We start from the raw sequence: 24,510 nt of genomic DNA, 5'->3' as shown, positions 1-24,510 counted from the left end.
GAAACTAGGAAAGGGGATAATATTCAAATAAATGTAAATAAAGAAAATATCTAATTTAAAAAAATCTCATCAATGGGAGACCTGATTGTGAGCTGACTTTCTGATGTTGAGGGAAGGCTCCCAGGTACTGAGAGGGCAGCAGACTGCAGAGCCCCTGATGACTTAGAGAAGTACGGGATTGCCACTGGGCTGCTGGCTCACAGTTCAGAGTGTCCCCTCCCTCTGTGGCCGGGCAGCAGCCTCTGCAATTCCTTACCCACGTGCTCCTATCAAAACCGTACTATGATGTGATCAGCAAGCACAGCCATGAAGGTCTTGGGTGAGGAGAGTCTCTAGTCTTCAGCTCACTGGCCTGTGATTTCATACAAAATTCTATGGTGTTTTATATCAGAATTTCTGTTTAGTTTCCTGCTTAGAGGACCTAATGTTATTAATAAACAACATTACTGCAAGCACCAAGCAGTCACAGCTTAAATAATGATACCAATGTTTTAAGAAACGTTTGCTTTCCTTATTAAGAAAGATATTAGTTTCCCTGGGTCCCGTCAGCTCATTTAGAGGACACTTACCATGGATTTGAGTATGAAAAGATGCTAGTTTAAAATCAAATGCTGTTTAGGGATGAACAAACTTGACCACGTGAGCAGTGGCATCTGGGTCTCCCAGCAGAATGCTCAAGACGTAAACAGTCCTGACTTGTACGAGCAAGGGAATAGTAGTCACAGGAATTAAGATAAGTGTGGCTAAGGTTATTTAAAAGATAATACTTTCTATGAATGAAAAAGAATGGAATGACCAATATTGTAAGTCATTTAATTGGAAGTAAGTACCCAAGTCCCAGTTTTTAGTTTAATTTTTTTTCTTAAGTGACAATTACTTCATCAGGAAAATTATTAAGCTAACATGCCTAAATTAATAGTTCCAGCATACAACAAATGCCTGTTACACAGCAGGACCTTAAACACTGAAGATTATGCGAGGCAACAGTAGGATTTCAACAGGGAATCAGGATAGTCCTCAAAGGGGGGCGGGGCACTGTCAGGTCTGATGAGAACATCAAGAAGCCATAACACAGTTGAGTCGCTTGTTTTAAGTTACAAACTCTTGAGAAAAATTAACTTGCAATAATACATTTTGTTTTTCTTTAGAAACAAGCTAGACAATATCCTACTAACTAGCCATATAGCTACGTGAGACTGGATTAGAGACATTATAAGCAAAATATCTAAAACGTATTTCCTCGGCGGTCTCAGGCCCGGCATGTTGCTAGATTCTAACAGAGCAGGAGGCAAAGACTCAGGACATCCTGTCACCGACAAAAGTCCTGTGACTCAGAGGATAACACATTAACCTGAATTTATATTAAGACATGCAAACGTTTGACCTGCTATTTTCATTCCCCTTTTTTAATCACACACACACACACACACACACACACACACACACACACACACACACACACACACACAGAGAGACCTAAGAAACATATCATTCAAAATGTGGTCTCTCCAATTAAAGCCAGAATAAAATTTACAAAAGATAATTCAGGCGTTTAAAATAACAAGCTAGAGTTGACATAGGAAACATAAATTATTTTTCTCCAAAATTTAAATCAGACAGAAAACAGCGAAAGAGTTAGTAATTTCCTCTCTCATCCTACCTTTAACAGTAGTAGTTACAAATGAAGAGAATGAAAAACTTCCTGATATAAAGATCCAGTTACTCTCTTCTAGAGAACTTTCAAGAGCCTGGTGACATTATTAGCATGAAATCATATGCAATTCTGAGATCATAAGACCGGGTAACTGGTTCCATTCACCAAATGGGCAGCTGTAAAACTACCACCACAGTGAGCAATTTGTCTTCCCTGAGGCCTACCTTCTGAGGAGGCATAACTTAAAAAAAAACAAAAAGAAAAAGCGAGGTTATTACTCTTCTTCAGATGTGTACCGGAAGTTCAACTGCTCCACCTGAACAATGAAAGAAGAGCTCGTGAACTCACACTCAGTAAGATTTGAGCAATAGCCTTACAAAAACCAGCTCTTTGGATTGGGTGAGTGGGTAAGCAAGAAAATGTCAATGTCACCTGCACTCAGTGGTGGGCATGCATCACGGTATCAATGAGCTGCCACGTGCTTTGTTTATCACGATATAATCACACCCACAGAGGTTTAGAAGCACTCAGCTGAACCCTGAGACTCACAACACACTTGGGGCGTCATTATCTCACGATAACCATACTCCCTGTCAAGCCTTATTGCTTAATTAGGGGTTATGAAGGTGATAAGAGTAAAAGGGACTGGACGAGGAGTACCAGCGATGAATGATACCTTAATCAACCGAAAGCCGGGGGCTGAGGAAGCAAGGCGGACATAGGCACGCAGTGCGTTCCCTGTCATCTACACAAACATTCGTTAATAATAAATGAGGAGGAAACCTATCTGCATTCACAGATTATTTGAACTGCATTTCCCAGGAGGCGTGATTTCATGATCAATAATTTAGATTGTGTTTTCATACAGTTTGCACAAAAACATTCCAAAAATTACTGATAGCGTAACATTTAACTGTGACGTGCTTCCCAGGACAGCGACCCGTCATCACCTAAACATGACATTCAGGTGTTAAGTGTGACAGAGATCTGATCAGAAACATCGTGCCATCTAAGATTTGAACAAGTTAATGTGGAGCTAAATTTTAAAATAGTGTGATAGGCCCTTTTGATTTTTTCTTTTCTGTGCATTAAAAATCAACACATAGGAAAGGAAGGAAAAATTCTACTACCAAAAGTCTCTAATAAAGCATTCACAAATATTTAGGTTCCATTCTTTTGTTCTATATTTATAAATACCTGCCATATTTGTGGGAAGAACACGGCTCCAGCTACGGTGTGCTTGGAGCTGCTTTTCAATTCACTGTGAAACATCAATTATCTTTATCAAATAACAGCATCTCATCTCAGTCCATTATCAAGATGGAGTCTTATTTCAGCTGGACCACAGCCCTATCTGTATATCAGGGCTGGCCACAGTGGCAGAGCATGAGTGAAAGGCTGTGAAATAATCAATAATAATCATCAAATTGTGGTTGAAAGGTTGTGAGGATGGAAGTTTTTGATGAAACCTCACTTTTTTTTTTTTTTATTTTGGTGCCGATGATAAGGCTTAACCTTTGCAATACCTGATGCTGAAGGCTCTGTTAGAGGAAGTCTCCTGTACACTTAAGAGTGGTTCCTGAGGTCTGAGACAAAGGGGCGTACTTAGGCTTAAGTGGAATGTGAACCTTATCCAACAAACACCATCTACATGACAACCTCAGAGTAACTGTAAATGCGGCTCCTGTGAGCCGGATGCTCAGTCAGACAGCCCAGCTGTGTCCATGCAGGTGTGAGTCAGCCACTGCTGGGCAGTGTGTTCACGACAGTGGGTGAAACGTGCCCTGTCATATTTGCCAGAGGTCATGGAGCCTAGAATTGAACAGGTCTCTGCGAGAAGCAAGAGGCTTATGGCACTTACCATCACCACGTTACTGGTGAAATTGTGTGTCAGCACCTCACTCAATGAATACACACTAATAAAATATTTGGAAAAAAACTAAACAATTATAATTAAAAAACACTGGAGAGACTTCATTTTTTAATTTAAAGGAATGAAAGAAAGATGCTAATTTGGGAGAAGGGGTAATAATGCTTTTACTCTGATTTTTTTCAGTTGTAGGTTTTGTTTGGCTTGCTTATTTTCTTGGTTTTCTGAAACAGGGTCTTCCTCATATAGCTCAGTCTGGCCTTGAACTCTCTCTGTAGCCTAAGCTGGCCTTGAACCCATGGCCCACCTGCTTTAAGTGGACATATCTGGGTTCCTGGGAGGCTACACTACACCATGACAGTTCTTAAAACAGCACTAGCTGAAAGCTTCCACTTCAGAGTTCTTAGTTTACAATGGATTGATATTTTTAAAAGCAGCTAGACAACTATGTATCTTTCAAACCTAAAACCAACCCTAACCAAAACCAGCAGAATATAAATGCTAAATCTATAACCCCACCCAAAAAGAAATAATTATTTCAAACTGTGAAAAATTAACTGTGGATCAATGACAGGAAGCTTAACGGCCAGGGTGCCTTCCCTCTCTTCTTCTCTCCCTGGTGAAGCTTATAGATACTTCACAAAGGTGAATGTGTGTAACAGGCAGATAGGAGTTCCATTATAGTTCGCAAAGGCTGACTTTATTAAAATGAGGTTTGTTAAATTGTTTTTCATCTTCTCTAATAGAAACACTCAAATTAACTTCAGCAAAGAGCAATTATATTAATAATCCCACCTGTAATTCTCTTCCTTTCACTCTCCTACAAAAATCTCTAGGCTAAGATTAGAATTCAATCTCTCTCTCTCTCTCTCTCCCTCTCTCTCTCTCTGTTTCTCTCTCTCTCTGGTGCTACATTATCTTGCATACAATAAAGTAGCTACAGTGTATTACAATAGTAGAAGGCTGTCTTGGAAACACCTGCATGTTATTCTCTCTACTAGAAAAATAAACCCTGCCTTCCCAGGTCTCTCAGCTCTGTTTATAATAATATTCAACATATGTGGCACAAAGGAACTGTTGATGATAATTCTGGATTGCAAAACATGTAGGTAATAACAAAATCTAAAATATTCTGATATTAGTACAAGATAAAAGCACTAATACTGAAAAAATCTATGTTCAAAGAAAACCATTTATATCTTAAATAGAAAGTAAATCTTTCAAGATAGCTAAGAAAGATTTTACTCAAAACACTGAAGTATCTAGGACATCAGGCAAGGATAACCTTAAAACATGCATAATTTCTCATAATCATACTATCCACTGTAATAAACATGTAAGGCAGTAATAAATCATAGAACAATCCTTGTATGTACTTGGAAATGCAGAGTGTCTAAGTTAATCTCTTTTTGCAAGATATACTTGGTTAATATGCCTATTGTTTCACAATTAATTTTGTATTTATTATTCAAATTTTCATCTTAAAAACAGATATGAAGCTAGCATTGGCTTTTTAAAGGCATCAGAAATGTAAACTCTGTATGGGCTCTTGCTATAGAGGTAGCTACCAAAAGTACACAACACAGAGCCCTAAAATTGCTCCACTTTATCCCACATATAATAAATGTTCTCCTGCAACATTGTGGTGTGTGAAGGCTGACTGCACTGACTCCCAGAGCTGAGAAGCAATAAGATGGTATGTTTTATTATGAGTGTCATGGAGACGGTGTGAAAAATCAAGAGCTACAGGCAGTCGGCGGCAATGGGTCAATACAGCTCCCAGAGACACCGTGTAGATAATCAACAACAAGGCCTGAGGTTCTCTGCGCTGCACACAGCTGAAGGGCAGATCAATAGAGCCAGGGGAAGGCCACTGCCCTGCTCCACTTCCCACAATACACCATGGCGACTTGAGGAAAACACTCCCAAATGAAAATAAAGCCAGGGCTGGGTAGCCACGAGCCTCTTAATTCAGTCACATGTTGTGTCCAACCGAGCTTCCCAAAACTCTGAACAGATTTTAATACGGTGCACCTAAAAAAATGACATCACCACAAGGGCAGGGAGGGAAAAAAAATGACGCTGTACTAACAGAGCCAGGACAGAATTAGGCAAACATACCTCATGAAACACTGTAGTGAGTCATCCTAAAATTCAAGTTCAACTTAAATTTTTGTGAGTAAATAATTCTCTCTGAGAGATTGTTCTATCTTGACTTTGGGGTCTACTATTGGGAATTTTCAGACTGTGTGCCTTGCTTACCACAAGAAGGACACATAAGTAAAAAACAGGGTGTTTCAGGAATTGAAAATTGTATTTGAATCATATTATTCTCCAAAGAAACAAAGGAAAGTTCCATTGTAGTGTGGCCCACTGGTTCTGAGAGCAACACTTTGACAACAGTGTTTGTATCTGACACCTAGTTAAATATATGGTGCTAATATTTCACATTTTTCAGTAAAAATTTATGGGCAGGGTTATGTTGATTTATTATTTCTCAAGAAAAAGGTGATCTGTCACATCCATCACTCTGTTAATCATTAGGAGTTATTTCTAAGTTACTATGCAGAGCCAGCTTCCTCAAAGCACGAAGAAAATGTACAGGAAGAAAAAAAACCTGGAAAATATTTTAAGGTTTATATCTGTTATTCAAATTTTAAAAAATTTAATAAATAAAAAGATGCTGTGAAGCGTTAAAATGTATCCTAGAACAAGCCCCGAGTAACTTTAAGTATCCCTCCAAAAATGTTACAGAGCTACATGCAACATGAGCCTATTGTGCCAAAATCAAAAGCATTTTAAACAAAGAAATCTGCTCTGTGCGGAGTGGCATGCGAGCGGGTTTGGAAAGCAAAGATCTGACCTCTTCCAGCATTTCAAAAGCATGGTATCTATTTGCTCAGCCCAGTAGCAAGAAAATACATCGTCTTCCTGCCTCCCGGTCTCTATTTGCTGACTGTTATCAAGTAGTAAGAAAAACAACTATGCCATTTACTGAAATGATACTATAAAATACTCCAAACTTGTGGTTCTCTAAGGAAATGTTTTGCAACTGGAAACAACATGAATTAAAAAATAATAATTTACTTGTTGATGCTTATAACATTTTAGTGTCTGGGAGATGGATGGAGTCCCCACTGTATGCTCAATTATTGAAATCTGATGCGTATAAAGCAAATTTTAGAGTTTAGGTCATGGTCAGAGTCCATATAAATCACCTATTCTGAGCTCTTCATTTACAACTGGTAGGTTGAAGCAATAAAGTTTAAGGCAGGTTTCCATTTTTGAAAAGTTGTATTACATGATCTAGTTGCTATGACAACAAAATTGCAGTATGCTATCAAACTACAGGAAAATCACTGCTTGTTAAAAATCAGAAGTTTACCTCTAAAAGTAGTCTGAAGCTTTTAAATATTCACTTATGTACTACGTAATTACAATATGTAGTAATGTAAAAGATATTTAGGGAAATACAGGAGCTACCTCATTACCCATGACACGAAGCGTTTAAGAAGCGGCTCCTGTAGGTCCCCTGCTGTCCCACTACACTTCCCTATTGTTCGAGACTTTGTGTTAACTCTTCAGTTGTAGACTTTTCACCTGTGCGTCAACTCTGGCTGCAATCAGCCTGCCCCAGTCCTGTCGCTGTGCTGCTACAGAGACATGTGTGTCCAGACAGCGGCTGCATCTGCCTGCCGCTCTCCCATTGGCTGAGAAGGGGCTCTGCAGTGACACACTCCAAGATGTACATGGATTTCAGATGCTTGTTTCCGAAGCCAGGGCCGTTCTGCACAGAGCGCCCAGACAGCCCCAGACACTGGCATCACAGTGGCACCTCTTCTTTACATACTCCAAATGAAGAATAATTGACGATTTATTCCTATAGATGTTATGTTAGCAGATTAAAAAGCCTGTGATTCTAATTGCGTTGGGTAGGATTTTTTAAAGTTCCATAACCACTTGATCGATCTAGGTGATTTAAAATCAATGCCAGAGCCAGACAAAGACTGCTGTAAACAGCTCGCCATTCGTTTTATGGAAATGGTGGGAAGCTGGAAGCAGCTCTTCCTGCATTGAGATGTGGAATCATATGAAAATCGTTCAAGTCTGTGAGGCTGCTTGTGTTCCTCTGATGGAAATTCACAAATGTGAACAGAACACTATCTTGCTTACACATACACACACACACACACACACACACACACACACACACACACACACACACTCATGTGTGCACTCACACATGGCAAGTAGGGATGAGAAAGGAAGCAAGAAAGAAAATGTAATGTAAAACTCAAGCACGAGAGCAACTGGCTAATAGACCAGCGTGTGTTTATGAGCAAATCAACAGTACAGCATCGCTGGCAACAGAATGTATGCCCCTTAATTATATACATGTAGGGTAGCTTACAATTCCTTTTATGAATATCAGAAGCAAGGGATCTGGGGAATCACCAAATTAAGAGATGGCTTTAATAACGCATTAAAATTAGGCACAGGATTCTGTTCCAGCCTTGGGCTGCGGCTCTGTGTTCTATTCGGTCTCAATGGCTTCCTTATTACTCTCATCGATACAGACCTTCAAGTCTGAGACTCTTAGGTTAGCTGGTATGGGATGCTTGTCAAAGTGGTTTACAGTAACAGTGTCAGCATGCATCAGTATACAGACCACATGCTAGAGTATCATGCTCAGGACGAAATCAAAAGAAACCCCTTTGTCTTCTGTTAAACCCATGCCTATTCCTCCTCACTAGTACCTTGGTAAACAGGATGTCAGCTGGTCACCAGCAGCAAATACCTGACAGTACTTTGCAGAGATAATCTTGGTTGGGGGTGTGGCTCAGTTTGGAGAGTGCTTGCCTGGCAAGTATGAGGTCCTGGGCTCCATTCCCAAGACCAAACTGTTTATGGGGATGCTTGCCTGCAATCCCAGGAGGCAAGCAGGAGGTGAAGGCAGGAGGGCAGGTTGAGAGCATCATAGGGAGTTTGAGATCTGACTGCCCTACATGAGACCTTGTCACAAACAAACAAACAAACAAGCAAACACACATCTCCAACCCCCCCAGCCCCCCCCCCCCCCCACCACAGGATACTTCTTGAAAAGCCAGGGTATGGTTTGTTTGTTTTTTCTTGAGGTTTTTCTGGCCAAGCTCCTTCTGAGGGTGGGTTGTTTACACAGCCTGCCTCCCCACTGGCCCCTCTGCGGCCAGGGTTGATTTCTTCTGTGAAGATCCAAATTTGGGCCCTCTCCTGTTAGAGCTGCTCTGCATTCCTTTCACAGCATCTCCCCCTTCACACACTTAAGACTTCACTGAAGTAGATCTAAGGCAGATTTCCTCCATGTCTGCAGCCGCCAGTCTCACATGGTCTCTCTGATGTACTTAGACGCTGAGCATGTTCATGAAGCGATGGCACTTAATGTGCGCTGCCATGCTCTAAGTACCTGAACATGCTATGATATCTTCATTTTGACATCTGGCTTAGACATGTCTCTGTGTTCTGGAGTCATGTAAGCGGCTACATGTGTATCGTCTGCTCATGACTGTTTAGTAGGTATCTCCAGGCTAACAACAAAATTTGAACTACTGAGTTTCTGCTATAGACCTGCTCTTCCAGCATCCAACTGTTTGCTCATATCCCAAACTGAGATGTTCTCAAGGACTTTCTCTGAATATATACAACACTATATCGCAAGTTTAGCAATTTTACCCCTGGAATTTACCTCAAGCTGGTCCATTTCTCTCTAGTCTTTATTTACAAATCTAGACTCTGACCGTCTCTGGACTAGAGCACTTTTAGAATAGCCTGTTTGTTCTTGCTACCTCCACTTCGTTTTTTATGCTACAGTCCCCTCACAGCAGCAGAAATGATCTTTTACAAAAGGTAGTTATCACATTTGCTCAAAACTCGACGGTCCTCAGTGCATAGACAGGAATAATCTAAGCATCTGTCATCGTCACTTGCAAGGCTCCTTGTCCCTGGCTCTGGCCCACCTTCTAGACAGGCAACTCGGACCCCCTTCTCTCCCAGCTTCTTCAATGCTTTAACCTCTCCCTGACCTCCAGGCTTTTGAATGAAGCATCCTTTCATTTGATGCTTCCATAATGCTGCTCAGTAACACTGTGTAACTGAATGCAGCATAGAGCTGAATGCCACTTCTCCAGGAAGCTCTGATGTCCCTCTCTGATCTCCTTGTTTTATACTCACACTCTCTAGTGTGAGTATAAAACTCTCTGGTGGCGTCGCCACAGCTGCTGGAATGATAACTGAATGTCTGCCCACAACAGCAGCCTAGGTGAGGATACTACAAGATGCCCTTTCATATTACAGTGGCTGAGAGCAAGGGGAGGGCTCAGAAATGTCTAGCAGTCTACAGCTTTGTAATGGAATGGCCAGGGAACACGCTTGAACCTTCGCCACTTCTCATAAGCACCTCAATCCTGAAAAGTACTCTTTGCAGAGACAAGTCCCTCAAATACTGTCATGACCCCTTGGTAGAGAAGGGGTCATGTACATTTTTGTCCCAGAGTTGTTTGTGCGAGGCAGCGCAGAGCTCTGGCTGTTGGCTGGAGAGTGTTTTCAATTATTCTCCTGCAAAAATCTTGATGCATGACATCTTTTAGAAAATGAATAAGGAGATGGTAAGAAACTAAATGCTCAGTGGCTTATGTCCTGGCAGCAGAGTACTGTAGCCAAAACTACCCTCTCTCAGTCCACCCTATAGAAACAGTGTGAGTTTGCTCCCATACATGGAAATACATTATTTCAATAGTATACAACATTGGTATACTGGTAGCAAAGAAAAAGATAAGATCCCACCAGACTGGGAGAGACAACCAGAGGCTGGAAAATCCTCAACTCAGTACTTTATCTGTGTTCTGCAAAAATTCTCAATTAGAAGTAAAACTACAAGGGGCTAACCAGATAGAGATGACTTCTGTCAGTACGTTTTCTATTAGTGATTTTATCTGCCAGAGGTTCCCTTCAGTTGTAATCTGAAGAGCTGAAAGGCGTCAGCAGGGACACTGGTAAGAAACTAAAGTGAAGAGAGTGCTAACGCTATTGGCTTCGACCTTTGGTTAAGAAGTCAGTAAAATGGAAGGGGAAGGCACTCAAATGTGAAAGGAAACGCTAAGGACTCCAGCCCTTGGGTGAGCTCCACCAGGGTGTGTGGACCACGATTTCAAATGATACTTACCTTTGTGAGCAGTTTTTTTTTCCTAGGGAAGCCCTGGGCTCTCTAATTCTTCTGTGTTGTTGCTACATTACTTTTTCAATGATAATATAAACATACCTCAAATTCCAGTCGTCCTAAACGCTGTTATAGTCTACATGATTTCAGATAGAAGTTGTTTTGGGGGTAATTTTTGAAATAACTTGATGTCATAGACCCTGACTGAAATATTAACACAATAATTCTCATGCTATCCCCACCCTCCATTATTTTAGTCAGTAAACTTAGAGTTCCTAACCTGTAGCCTGCCATGGATTTACCTAGGGGTGTTCCATGAAAATGTGGATGCCTAGGTTTCTGCTTCATGGGCTTTGATTCGAGTTTGGAAAGAATACTGCTGTGTCTCAATGCCTAGAGAGTGAATGTGAAAGAAACCCCTAGCCAGACACACTTGTGCTAAGTCCCCCTGCAACACTACATAAAGGAGACATTGGCTTAGTGTTCTAATTCAAGATTATTTTCCCTTGAACAGTCTTTGCAATATTCAACACATGTCTGTGAAGCATCTAAATTTTCTGCCCCCCCCCCTTTTTTTTTCTTTTGAAAAAATAAGGATATTGGATGGATGGAATTATTTAATTCTCTGAAAAGATAATTTTACACTTGACATCCAGTTGGCACATCCAGTTGCTGAGTGAATGCATTGCATATGTGACTCTTGCTCAAAAGCAGTCATGGTTAGTAGTACAAGTGTGTCAAACATGAGTCTAGGTCTAACAATGTAAGGCTCGGAAAATTAAGTAGCAAGTTAAGGAATGGGTTTAAGAGTGGACCTGGAGGGCATCATCCTGAGTGAGGTAACACATTCACAAAGGAACTCACACAATATGTACTCACTGAAAAGTGGATATTAGCCCCAAACCTAGGATACCTAAGATATAAGATACAATTTGCTAAACACATGAAACTCAAGAAGAATGAAGACTGAAGTGTGGACACTATGCCCCTCCTTAGAATTGGGAACAAAACACCCATGGAAGGAGTTACAGAGACAAAGTTTGGAGCTGAGATGAAAGGATGGACCATGTAGAGACTGCCATATCCAGGGATCCACCCCATAATCAGCATCCAAATGCTGACACCATTGCATACACTAGCAAGATTTTATCGAAAGGACCCAGATGTAGCTGTCTCTTGTGAGACTATGCCGGGGCCTAGCAAACACAGAAGTGGATGCTCACAGTCAGCTAATGGATGGATCACAGGGCTTTCAATGGAGGAGCTAGAGAAAGTAGCCAAGGAGCTAAAGGGATCTGCAACCCTATAGGTGGAACAACAATATGAACTAACCAGTACCCCAGAGCTCTTGACTCTAGCTGCATATGTATCAAAAGATGGCCTAGTCAGCCATCACTGGAAAGAGAGGCCCATTGGACTTGCAAACTTTATATGCCCCAGTACAGGGGAACGCCAGAGCCAAAAAGGGGGAGTGGGTGGGTAGGGGAGTGGGGGTGGGTGGGTATGGGGGACTTTTGGTATAGCATTGGAAATGTAAATGAGCTAAATACCTAATAAAAAATGGAAAAAAAAAGAGTGAATTTTCTGGTTCCTCATTTGGTGCTGAAATATAGGGAGTAGACAGAGAGGGGGGTGAAGGACAAGCATGGATGTTCCATTCACCACTTTGCCGAAGAATGACAAACTGCCGACTACATATAATGGCATGTTAGCTGCTACCTTCTTTAACCTCTGAGTACTGAAGAGGCAGTAATTCCAGACGCACGATGTATGTCTCTGTAAGCAATATATCTATATGAGTTATAGCTGTGTCCTTGTAGATTTACTGCTGTAAGTTTTAATTCATCTTCGACAAGGCATTTGCATGAATTCCAGCAACACGGTAACAGTGCCACATGCTGGGTTTCCACCCTGGGACCCACAGAGGCTTGTGGGAGCTGGCTCTCTCACTACAAAGGACCACGTTCAATGTGAGCGAGAAAGGAGCACCTGGTTAGGTGTGGTGGCTGTGCTGTAGATTGTTCCTTGCTTCTATCTTCCTTTGGAGAGCAGACTGTGCTTAGGATACCTCATGTCGCATAGTAAATATTCTAGATTAAGACAGTCTCCTCACAGGACAGCAGAAGTAAGCTTCAATATGTGGCTGCTTCCCAGCTGGGTGGAGAAATGAAGGACTGGAAGGTTCACAGGCCAGGCCCGTACCTTTTCTCTGGTCATCGGCCCAGACCTCTGAGTGGGTAACTGAATGGGATATGCCCTGCACTCTGCCCTCAGTATACTCTCTCTGTGTGCCTGAGGGCAAAATGAGGCTTCTGGTAAAGCCCACAAGGCCTCAACCCTACATGAGGAGCTCTAGCTCACTAAGGAATGCTGGGAATGAAACAGGCTTCCCTAAGGAAGAGCACGCCAGTTGGTTCCCTAATACCAAATGGTCATCTCTGAAGATATATACATACAAGTAACATTAAAGACTGAGAAGGTTATATTTAGTAACACACACACACACACACACACACACACACACACACACACACACACAGGCACACTGTTGATCCTGAGAAGACTCCTGTCAGAGAAGGCACACCATGTCCCTGCCCTCCTCCTCAGCCTTCACCTCCTCCTCCTCCTCTTCTAGTAAACGCACAGACTCTCACACCTTTCCTCTAGGCGTTCCAGAATCCTGACTCAGCCTGCAGTGCACCACAAGCCAACGCCTCCAGGCTTCTGCTGACATTTCTTCCTCTCCACACAGGGCTCCTCCTCATGGAGCCACACAAGGCATACCCTCTCATGGGTCAGCTCCAACAGTATGTCCTTCAGGACATTCTTCCTGCTCCTGTCCCTTCTGCATGTTGTGACACCACTCAACCCTTCTAGCCCTCACATACTGGTGGCACAGGGACAGCATTGCTTCCCTATTTTTTCTAGTAGCCGAGGTTCTCTGATCTCCATTTCCACCAGCCAAGCTGACCACCTACGCAGCAGCATGCTAGTCGCAAGTGTCTTTTCTCCAAATGGCACCTGCCTTGGAGCTAAAGTTAACGTTAGTTGTGATGCTGGTGTAAATTATGTAGTTGTATTAAATAGGAAATCATACCATAAGCACGAGAAAGGAGCCTTTTAAAGGACACGTTTTTAAAACATAAAATTAGGCTTAAATGAAATGAACTGCAAAAGTTCAGGCCAAGTATGAACATCTAGGATTATACGGAAGCTGCTATTTTTTAAAATCACATTTTCATTCATTTATTTTGTATATAGAAGTGGCATGCCACTGTAAGCATGTGGTAATCACAGGACAATCCATAGGGGTCATCTCTCTTTTTCAACCTTGTGGGTCCTGGGGACTGAACCCAGGTCATCAGGCTAAGTAGCAGGTGCCTTTGCACACTAAGCTATCTCTTACCAATCTGTAAAATGCTCTTGATTTCAGATCACTTCAAGTATAAAATCTAGTTTGACTTAGCTGGAAAATCATCTTAGAACTCAAATCAGTGGGCCAATATAGAAAAGTCCTTGATCATATATTAAAAGATACAAGAAATAAAATTATTCTATATGATAGTAAATTAAAAGGAAATGTTACAAATGTGTATCAGTTTATACTATGCTTGAGCAGGAGCAACCTCTGGGTTAACTGCTGGACTCAGGGTGTTCAACACCTGTGGGCCCTGTCTCCCAATATCCCAGAGCTCCACTAGGAGCTACCAAGTCCTGACAACACCAAGTCCATAACAGCTACTACATTTATTTTTTAATTAATGTGGGAAAAGTGGAGTCTTTATTTACTGTTGTTAGGCATACATGCTGGTCTAGCCTCTGAAAATTCATGTGGACATTTATCAAAAGCCTAAAATCAAATATAACCTAAGACCCAACTATACTAACCCTCAGCATATGCCCAAAGGGCTCCATATTTCACACCTCAGGCTCTTGCTCAGTCAGGCTCATTTCTTTTCTATTCATAATCGCTGGGAAATTGAGCAGCTCCTACGTATTACATAATCTATTCCTATCGTGAACTATAGACTGAAGAGTAACGTTTATGGAACAACTGCCCGGGTGGCCCTTGCTTTAGGATCCTTACAGAACAGGAATAGACCGTGAACCCTGAGTACACTCAACGTACTCTTGAGAACATTGCACAACTGTACAGATGTACTATTGAGTACACTCAATGAGCAGTTGGCCTCTGTATCTGCAGGCTCCACACCCATGGGCTCAACCAGTTGTGGGATAAAAATATCTTAAAAGCCAAAATATTTCATCCATACTCTGTGTGCTGGGAGACTTTTTTATTATTATTTCTTTGACAGAATAGTCTCCCAACTGTTTGCACAGTATTCACACTCCTCTATAAGGTGATATGAATAAGTCAGAGAGGCTAAGGATATGAGATGATATGCATCTGCTAAATCCATTTCATATAGGACAACTCCAGAATCTGAGGATCCTGGACCATGAGGGAAAACTGCACTCTGGCTCCTCAGTCATTTCATGATAACTTACATATGCATATATGTATATGGCACTATATATGTCCAGTGTCCATGCAGGCCGGACAAGGGCACTGGTTCCTGGCAACTGGAATTGCAGTGGTTGTGAATCACCACGTGGGTGCTGGGAGTCAAACCCAGGTTGCCTAAAAGAACTGCTCATGTTCCTAATTTCTGAACCACCTCTCCATTCTAATGTTTGTTTCTCCTATGTGGAAGTGGAGGAAGAAAATGGCAGTGAGACCCTGAGTGCTACTGAGAGAAGTGAATGAAATGATGAGAATTCTCAGAATTGGAAGACGCTTTGAGCCAGGTGTCTGTAAACACAGCCCTTGGGAAGCAGAGGCAGGGGGACTTCTATGAGTTCGAGGCCAGCCTCATCTACACAGTGAGTTCCAGGTCAGCCTGGCCATACTGGCAGACTCTGTCTCAAAACACAAACTCAGGGAAAAAAAAAAAAAGACAAAAGCTGTTTTAGTTTACTTAATACCTTTGCAAAGATATTGAAATGATTTTTGTAACTATTGGGTTTGTCAAGAGCAAGGTATTGCTAAGGTTTTTATTTTTCTATTGGTTCAAAGTTACTGGGACACTAACATTCTAGGTCTGAGGCTGGTCTAACAAGGGGGGCAAGAAAAAGAATCACTCTGCACAGTCACTTAGAAATAGTCTTTTAAGATACAGAATGCTTCAGACAAACACAATCTAAATTCCACTGCTGTTTGGGGGAACCTGTCTGTTTTCTTTGAGGCTCTTCTCTAAACAGCATTTCCCCGTTAGAGCAGGAAGCCTACTAGGTAACTCCTCCAGGCTGTCAGGGAGCCAGTGTCCTCCCAGCATCTGTCTTCCTACTGCCCTGGTGCTCCAGAATGTCAGAGGAAGCCCATGCCATGAAAGCAGCTGCCGAGAGAGCAAGGAGCAATCCCTGAGACTGTCCACTGTAAGCATAAGAGAAACACCAACTTACCATCCCTTAAGGCCCATCGCTCCTCCTAGCTACAGGTCAAACCGTGGTGTCATGATCACAGACAACATTGTCTTCTGAACGTCTATCCCTGTAGGTGTGCCAGCCAGCTTGCCTGTTCAGACCTTCCTTCTGATACCTACCACTTCAGAGTGCCTGCCATAATTAAGTGTATTTCAGAAAAGTCACAGGGGCTTATTTTCATAAAATACTTTAAATCCCACACTGAAAACATTCAGCAAGCTCACCGAGCCCCCTTTCTTAGAAATAATATTTTATTTATATTATATGTAATAATATATAATTATATAATATATTAAAATGTTAGTAGTCAGTTATCTAGGAATAATATTTTATTTATCTTATATATAATAATATATACTGATATAATATATATTGAAAATGTTAGCAGTCAGTTATCTTCTTGGAACTTAGTGTCACACAACTTACTAACGAAGCTACGCTAAGCATCTACTAAGTCACAGATGTGTCTGTCCTGTGTACTCCTCCCTCAGCACTGCTGTGGCATGGACCACTTCCATGTGCACAGGGCAGCACATGTAAGGTTGCTGATAAGCAGGCCTGTGTTGTTTGTGTATGGGCTTTGTACATATCTACTGTCTCTGTCACTGTCCTCCTTTTCCTGAGCCCTCACTGTCCAGGGCTTTCCGTTCAGACCTCTTCCCTCTATGGAACCATTCATTTCCAGAGCAGCTCTCCTAAGATCTCTGCATAGATTTCTGTTAGTGTTCCTGCGCTCCGTGGCTCCCCTTCTTGAAAGGCTGATCAAAATGCTTTAGCTAGAAGGGTCGGCTTGTTTCTGCCACCAGTTGTTCCTTGATGGACATACTCATTTATTTTGTGATCTCTTGCATGTAATATGCTGTCCAGCACAGTGATGAGCTATTTTAATTTTTAAAAACAAACAGAACAAATGATAAATTATAAATGGATGAATAAATAGTCTATTATCTGAGATGACAAACACAGGAAGCAAAACAGCCCAATTGTGGAACCAGGGAGATGGCGCTGTGAATAAAAGGTTTACCACACTAGCCTGATGAGCCTGAGCTCAACTCCAGAGTCCACGTAAAGAAGCCAAGTGAGGCAGCACATCCCTGTCATCAACACTCCTCCAGCAATATGGGAAGTGGGAAGAGGAGAAAGGGCCAGGATTTCATGTCCAGCTAGACTCAGTGTGTGGCACAGCAGCAAGAACAAGAGAAGAGATTGCTTCAAAACATGGCAGAAGGAAAGGGCCCACTCTTAAAACAATTGTCTTCAGGCCTCCATGTGTTTCCCTATCTCTTGACATACTAAATAATTACAAGTAAGTCAGGCCAAGGGTGAAGTTTTGTTTTTAATGAGAATTTATGTGCCCAAAAGTCATGCTGTAATTCATAGAAATGTTGTGGAACTTGGGTCACAACCTGTGCCCTAAGTCAGGTTTAGCTAGCTACCAGTTCTTAATATGCTAATAAAGAAAGCCAAATTAATAGTGGAAACTAGAGAATAGAGATTTGTTCAATGTGGCCACATTGGGGAGAGGTACAAAGAGACCCAGAGAGGACTGGAGAGATGGCTCAGCGGTTAAGAGCACTGACTGCTCTTCTAGAGGTCCTGAGTTCAAATCCCAGCAACCACACAGTGGCTCACAACCATCTGTAATGAGATCTGATGCCCTCTTCTGGTATGTCTGAAGACAGCTACCATGTACTCATATATATGAAATAAAATAAAATTGAGAGAGGGAGAGAGGGAGAGAGGGAGAGAGGGAGAGAGGGAGAGAGAGAGACCTCCTGCAGGAGAATCTCTGCAGAAGAGGCGTTCCACTTTAGTCTGATTGTTAGTTTGAGAGTCACATGTGTCTCAGTAGAAAATCCTCATTTCTGTCAGGCCTCTTACAGAAACACTCAGGACGGGGTGGAGAAGCTCGTGCTCACATACATGCGTGGGAAGCAAGTGTGCATAAACGTGTGGGGAGATAGCTTTAGATAGTCTGGTAACCAAATGCACAAATCTTATACATAGCAATAGAATCCAGGAATGGTTACTAGAAATAAGAAAATACGCCTGATGAGTCTTAGGGGAATGAAACTCCTTTGTAAGTCAGAATAGTGGTAAAAATATTCAGTGGTGCATTTGTTCAAATCCGTTCATACAGAACAGCAGGAGAGCACCCCAATGCAAACTGTGGGCTGGGTGAAAAAGTCAAGGATAGCTTTATCAGTTATAATTGTTGGGGTTTAGAAAAGATGCCCCCTTCCCCATACACATGCTTCTTTGAATGCAGATTAAAAAGAAAGGGGGACATACCAATTTCAGAGAATGGGTTTCCTAGATGTTCCCTTATCTACCCAAACGTTGAGGCCTTCAGAGAACACATATGTTCAAAGTTTATAGCTTCCCGACCCAAGGGAGACCTATCCTGTGTCACAGAGGGGACAGGGAGCATCAGCACTATATTGGGGTGAGTCAGAGGAATGCTGGCCCTGATGCTGGCTGCTCTCCAGGCCCACTCTATCCCTGCTTAGCCTCCCGTTTCTTCCTCTATTATGAAGATGGAATTGGAGCTGCAGTCATCAGGGCCATCTGTGAGATGCATGGTGCATCCAGCTTTCACCAGTGTGCCCGCAGCTGTGAGTGTGCATGCACTTTCACGAGTGTGCGCAAGGCTGCGAGTGTGCATGTACTCACTGTCTCTGCATCTACTCCCAAAGTGCTTCAGCAGCTGCAGCCATGAAAGCTCTGAGGAAGACTCTGCCCCCCCCCCCAATGCTAGTGTACCACACCAGTGGAGGAGATGGCCTTCACATGTGAGTACAGTGGATGTATGACATCGGCATCTTCCACTCAGTTTTGCCACAAACCTAAAACTGTTTTGAAAGTGGTCTACTATGGATTTTTAAATAACTTTACTCAGAAATAATCTAGCAGTATATTAGTTTTTAGTTGTTAATAGTATATAAGTTTTTAAAAGTTGCCAAACAAAAATTATCAATAAGATTGTAGAATATTACAGGAAAAGAATGGCAAACTACAAAATGTATTAAACAGAAATGGGCAGGAATAGGTCAGTAAGGTGGGTATATTCAATTTTCCTCATTATTTGGTTGTTACTACGTTTATTATACCTAAAGGGTTAACTGAAATAGTGTGAGGGAAAAGATCATCAGAAAAATCCCGAGAAGAAAGTTACACCAAACCTAGATGGTTACGGCAGCAAGGGCAGCTGACTGGCTTTGTTCTGTTTAAACCAATGTACAGTTAGATACCAGCCTTGGCTCATGCTTATTATAATACATGAATATATTCTAGTCTTTCTAACACTAAGTCCAGGCAGTGTGGTCTCAGAGGATACTCTTACTGCACTCTCTTCTCTAGCAAACAAACGAATATGAGATATTAAATCTGTCATACTGCAAACACTAGCAAGGACGACTGTGAGTGAGAAAGGAGCAACTGCATGGGAGAGGAGCGCAGGACGTGAAGGACTGCAATTGGTTCTAACAGAACAGTTCTACAGAGAGTGAGCGCTAACTGTGGCTGGCTCAGTGTGGTTAGACCAGAATAGACCATGGGAGAAATGAAAAGATGGTGCTCCTAAGTGAGAGGTAACTCAGGAGTGGGGCCATCTGTGTGCTACCCAGAACAAGAACCATGAAGGCCTCAGAGAACATTCCAGGGTGTGATTTAAAGGCCCCAGGATGCCGGGTCTACTGCAAAGAAAAGGTTAACTACATGTGGCTGGGTGATTATGGGATCCCCACATTACACCACCTATAGGAAAAGGTCCCCAGGAAGGGAAGCGGTTAGAAAGGAGGCAGGTGCTAAAGGGATTTTCTGAGGCAGTTTTAAGCAGATCATTAAGTCATGAGCTTAGCCTTAGGCTGGGCCTCCGCTACAGACCTGATCTATCTCACAGGGAAGCTCAGAGTTGTAAGAAGACACAAACTCTCAGTTTTGAAGAAGCTTACAAGATATCTCTCCCTCTCCTTTCCTCCTCTTCTTAACCCTGTAAATGTTTGTGTTTCTTTCAAATTTGCTATTTAGTAACATGCTCCAATTTAAGAAACTGTTTCCAAACTGCTTGAGGTTATCAGAGACAGGGAATATTTGGGGGGGGGATAGGAAAGGTTGGTCAGTGCTAACTAAGTTATAAAGAAGTGAGATGCTCTACTGTGCTCTGTACACTTGTGTTAACTACAGTACAATGTAACATACACTTTAAAGTGTTATTAGATCTTGAATATTCTCATCATAAAGAAATGACCAACTTTTGAAGACAAAGAAATATTTGACCTGATTTAAATATTATACAATGTATACACACATCAAAACGTGACAAGGCATCTCACTGATTTGTAAAGTTATGTATTTAGGTATATTCAAAATAAATTAAATAGAAATCTGACATGGTAACACATGCCTTCAATCCCATTACTCAGGAGGCAGAGGCAACTGAATCTCAGTGAGTTCGACGCCAGCCTGGACTAAATAGTGAGTTGTAGACCAGGGTTACATTGAGAGACCTGGTCTCAAATAAATAAATATGCAAACAAACAAACAAACAAGGAAGTTTTAAAGAAGATATTCTGGGGGCTAGCGTATGGCTTGTGGGGCTAAGGCCCTTACTGCTAAGCCTGCCATCCTACGACTGATCCTTGGAGTCCACATGCAAGGAGCGGAGAACTGACTCCTTCAAGGCCTCCTCTGATCTCCTCACATGTGCTGTGTCCTCTGCCCGCACACAAAACAAATAAAGCTTAAAAAATGGGGCATTTCGGAAATGCTGTTTGAAGTTATCCCTTTCAAAAGAATTATATAAAGAGCACAAAACAAGCTATGGTATGTTCTTGCTGACTTCAATAAGAGCTGAGAGGACCGTGATATGGACCAGAGTGAGCTGGAGAAGGAAACATGCTGGTTAGAGAGTAAACAAGTATACCAGTGGTGCATACTCTGTGCACAGTGTACCCTCAGAGGCATCTTCAGAGAAATGCACTTAATACTCAAACAGCATCCTTTAAAAATGTTTGAAACCTGAATCTTTTACCCCTAGCACTTATTATGAGGCCTTACAACTATTTCATGACAGATTATCAAGGAAGCTTTGGAGGGGGCATTTGATTAACAGTTTATTACATTGGAGAAATAATCGAAAGTCTTAGACCCCCTTATGGATTCCCTGTGTCTCCTCTCTACACTGTAAGAACTCAGCAGTCCTAAATGTTACACGGAAACAGAAGGTGTGACTTGGCACTTTGGAGTCCATGAGCATCGAGATTTTCTAGGTCCTTGGGAGAATTTAGTCCTGGCTTTGCTGCTAGCTAAAGGGGTGATTCTGGAAAACAGGGATTTACACCACCGAGCTTCAACTCCTTTTCTATCTCAAATAGAGATATACCTGCCTTATCTACCCACTGGGTATATTTTGAAAATCAGATAAACAAGAGCAAAGTCAAAAAAAAAAATCACGAACAATAAAATGTCACAAAATCATAAAATGGAGTATAAAGTCTAAAAAGTGACACACGATTATTGTGAACAGAGCACCAGGTTTACAGAGTTGTGTTAAACACTACTGTGATTTGTCGTATGAGCTCCGGCTAGATTATTGTCTCATCGCTGCTAACTGTCTCATCGTTCTCATCACTTTTACTCTGTCACCACCTCCTCACAGGTAGCACCCACCTTTCTTCAGGAAACATGTCAGGAGCAGGAAAGCCAGACAACACTGGACAAAGAAGAGACGGACTGCAAAGTCAATCATGGGAAGGGCCTCCTCTCTCTGCTCCACTGTGAACCATGGCAGCCTCCAATCCCAGGGAATAGAGACGGCGGGGCTCTATATTCTTTGAGTCCTTCATTAAACTATCGATCTCTTACACATTATCCATAATGTTCCAGCAGTCCGGTCCGTCACCTGGTGAAGGGCTAGTCTCTCACTCCCTTCAAGAGCTTCATGCAGAGGAAGTCACAATGATTTATTTACCTGACATTTTCCAGTCCGGATGTCATACAGGGCTACTGAGCCATGGCGTGCTCCAACTGCGATTCTGTGACTGCGCTCATAATAGCTGACCATGTAGAACCTGAATTGAACATTTCACAACAACAAAAACAAAAACCAGGTGAGACTAACTGCATATTTAAGACAAAACCAATATTCTCAAAGATTAAAGACAATGTGCATACATGCATGCACACATGCATACATACATACATAAAATACATGTACGCATGTATGTATGTGCATGAAGATAAAAGCTTTAATCCCTTTATATCTTGATTATTTCTAAATAAATACATCTGTAACCAACATATGGATTAAAAAAAATGTTTCCCTTCAGTACTGAGTACTTTTGAAAAATCAACTGATGTGGAATGGATGTAGAATATCATTTAGGCGGGCTAATGAGTTTTCAGCCAGCTCCAGTGGCTGGGTCACATCTACAAACCCAGCATATGGAAGGCAGAGGTAAGGGCACTGAGGTGACTTTGAGCCAGTGTTGTCCAGAGTATAAGTTCCAGGCCAGCAAGGACTACCCACAGAATAAGACCACGTTTTAAAAAATTTATTTTTGATAGGAAACAAGTCTATAATAATAAATACACTTGAAAGTTTGAGGTAAAAGGCAAAAAAGATAAATGTGAAAATCCAGTGTTCTGACAACTTATGCAACACTTCTATCTAAGCAGAAATGAGGATTTTGAGAGGCTCCATATTCAGTTATGTTCTCATATTATTCAACTATTGAAATATACATTCTCACAGAACAATCATGTAGGTACATAAATAGTATGTCTCCTAAATTCTAATGACATTAGAAAGCTACAAATCAGAAAAAAAAAAATACCGTGAAACTGACCAAGGTCTTCCACATCTACTAGATCTAGCTGACCATTAGATTTAGTGACTTGGCCACATAACTGAGGTGACAGGCAGCGAGAGGTTGTGAGAGGCTGGCTTAGTATTGCCACTTTCTAGATTAGGCTTGGGAGTAGATTAAGTCCTTGGATTTTCCAAGTCTATCCATCCGGGATCTCTCGGTGAGAACAGTACTAGTAGAAATCAGGTAAAGCAGGAAGGACTTTTATGTTTGTGAATGTTTAACTATACTTTCCCATGGTCCCCATGAGCTATGCAAGTGAAGGGGCTACACTAAATACTGCATTTGAAGACATCCTTCCCAGTCACATTATATGTTATGCCTTCCTTTTTTCCATAAGTATTTTGTGTTGTTTGGTTTTATATCACTAGAGTTATTTTACAAAAAGAAAAAAAGACTCTCAGCCGAGGGAATGCCTCCATAAGACTGGCCTGTAGGCAAGCCTGAGGAGTGCTTTCTTGATATGGAAGGGCCTAGGCCATTGTGGGTGGTCTGGAGCTATAGGAACAGAGGCTGAGAAAATGAAGGCCCTTTTAATACAGAGGAAAATGCAATAAACTTTCTAGTACTGGTTAGTTTTTGTCAGTTTTATACATACACACTAGAGTCAGCTTGGGAAAGAGAATCCCAGAAACTGCCTCCATTGGATTACCCTTTCGGGTATTTTCTGGATTAATGACTGATACGGGAGGTCCTGGCCCACTGCAGGAGGTAACACCCTATGCAGGTGTATAATTAAGCAGGCCGAGTACACCATGGAGATGAAAGCAGTACGCAGCCCCTCTGTGGTGCTGCAAGTCCTAAGCTGAAGCAAACCCTTTCCTCCCAGGTTGCCTTTGGTCAGGGTTTTATCACAGTAACAGAAACCCTAAGGCATTTTTCTCTTTTTCAAGAGAGATAGACCAGGAAGAATCCTACAATGCATTCTTGAGGTAAGATACAGGACAATTCTGTATTTCTACAGCTGAGGGGCACAAACTTGAATGTTAGCAGCAGTGGCATTCTGACAGCCATTTTTGCCTTGGCAGTGGTATGACTCACACATAAATTAAAAATATAGAAAACAAATGCTTTAATTATTTTGTCCACTATTTATTGAAAAGTTATAGATTCTGAGATGTTTTGCCTTACCCATAAGCCTCATCCATCAACTTGTGGCTTATGGGAGGCCAGGTCTTCATTTTCAGTAACATGGAAGGCAGACATTACTTGCAAATGTTTTGCTATATTGTCCACAGAAAGTGGCATGTTATTCTATTTCAATAATAAATGGGAATCTGCACTCAAAATCTAATGTTTTAAATATGAAAATTAATATGCTTTTGAAGGGTTTTTAAGCAGTTGCTCTTTTGTTATTAGTAATTATATCAGTCTGAGTACCGGGTGTGCTCATATCTATATCTGTGCACATATGTACTCATATGTAATTTACATCCTATTA

The 24,510-nt window shown here is 41.7% G+C and overlaps 1 protein-coding gene across 3 annotated transcripts in view; it reads right to left on the bottom strand.

The window, feature by feature from the left end:
- The window catches only part of Wdr7 (WD repeat domain 7), a 281,263-nt gene that overhangs the window by 31,641 nt on the left and 225,112 nt on the right, over nt 1-24,510 (bottom strand). For all 3 annotated transcript variants that reach the window (XM_006525478.4, NM_001014981.1, NM_001360837.1), the window contains one exon: nt 22,172-22,271. In XM_006525478.4, the coding sequence (XP_006525541.1) occupies nt 22,172-22,271 (100 nt within the window). The remainder of the gene's footprint in view (nt 1-22,171; nt 22,272-24,510) is intronic.

Source organism: Mus musculus, chromosome 18 (genome assembly GCF_000001635.26).
Source record: "Mus musculus strain C57BL/6J chromosome 18, GRCm38.p6 C57BL/6J".
NCBI lineage: Eukaryota > Metazoa > Chordata > Mammalia > Rodentia > Muridae > Mus > Mus musculus.
The sequence above is the reverse complement of the archived record's forward strand: the minus strand, read 5'-3'. Positions and strand labels throughout refer to the sequence as shown.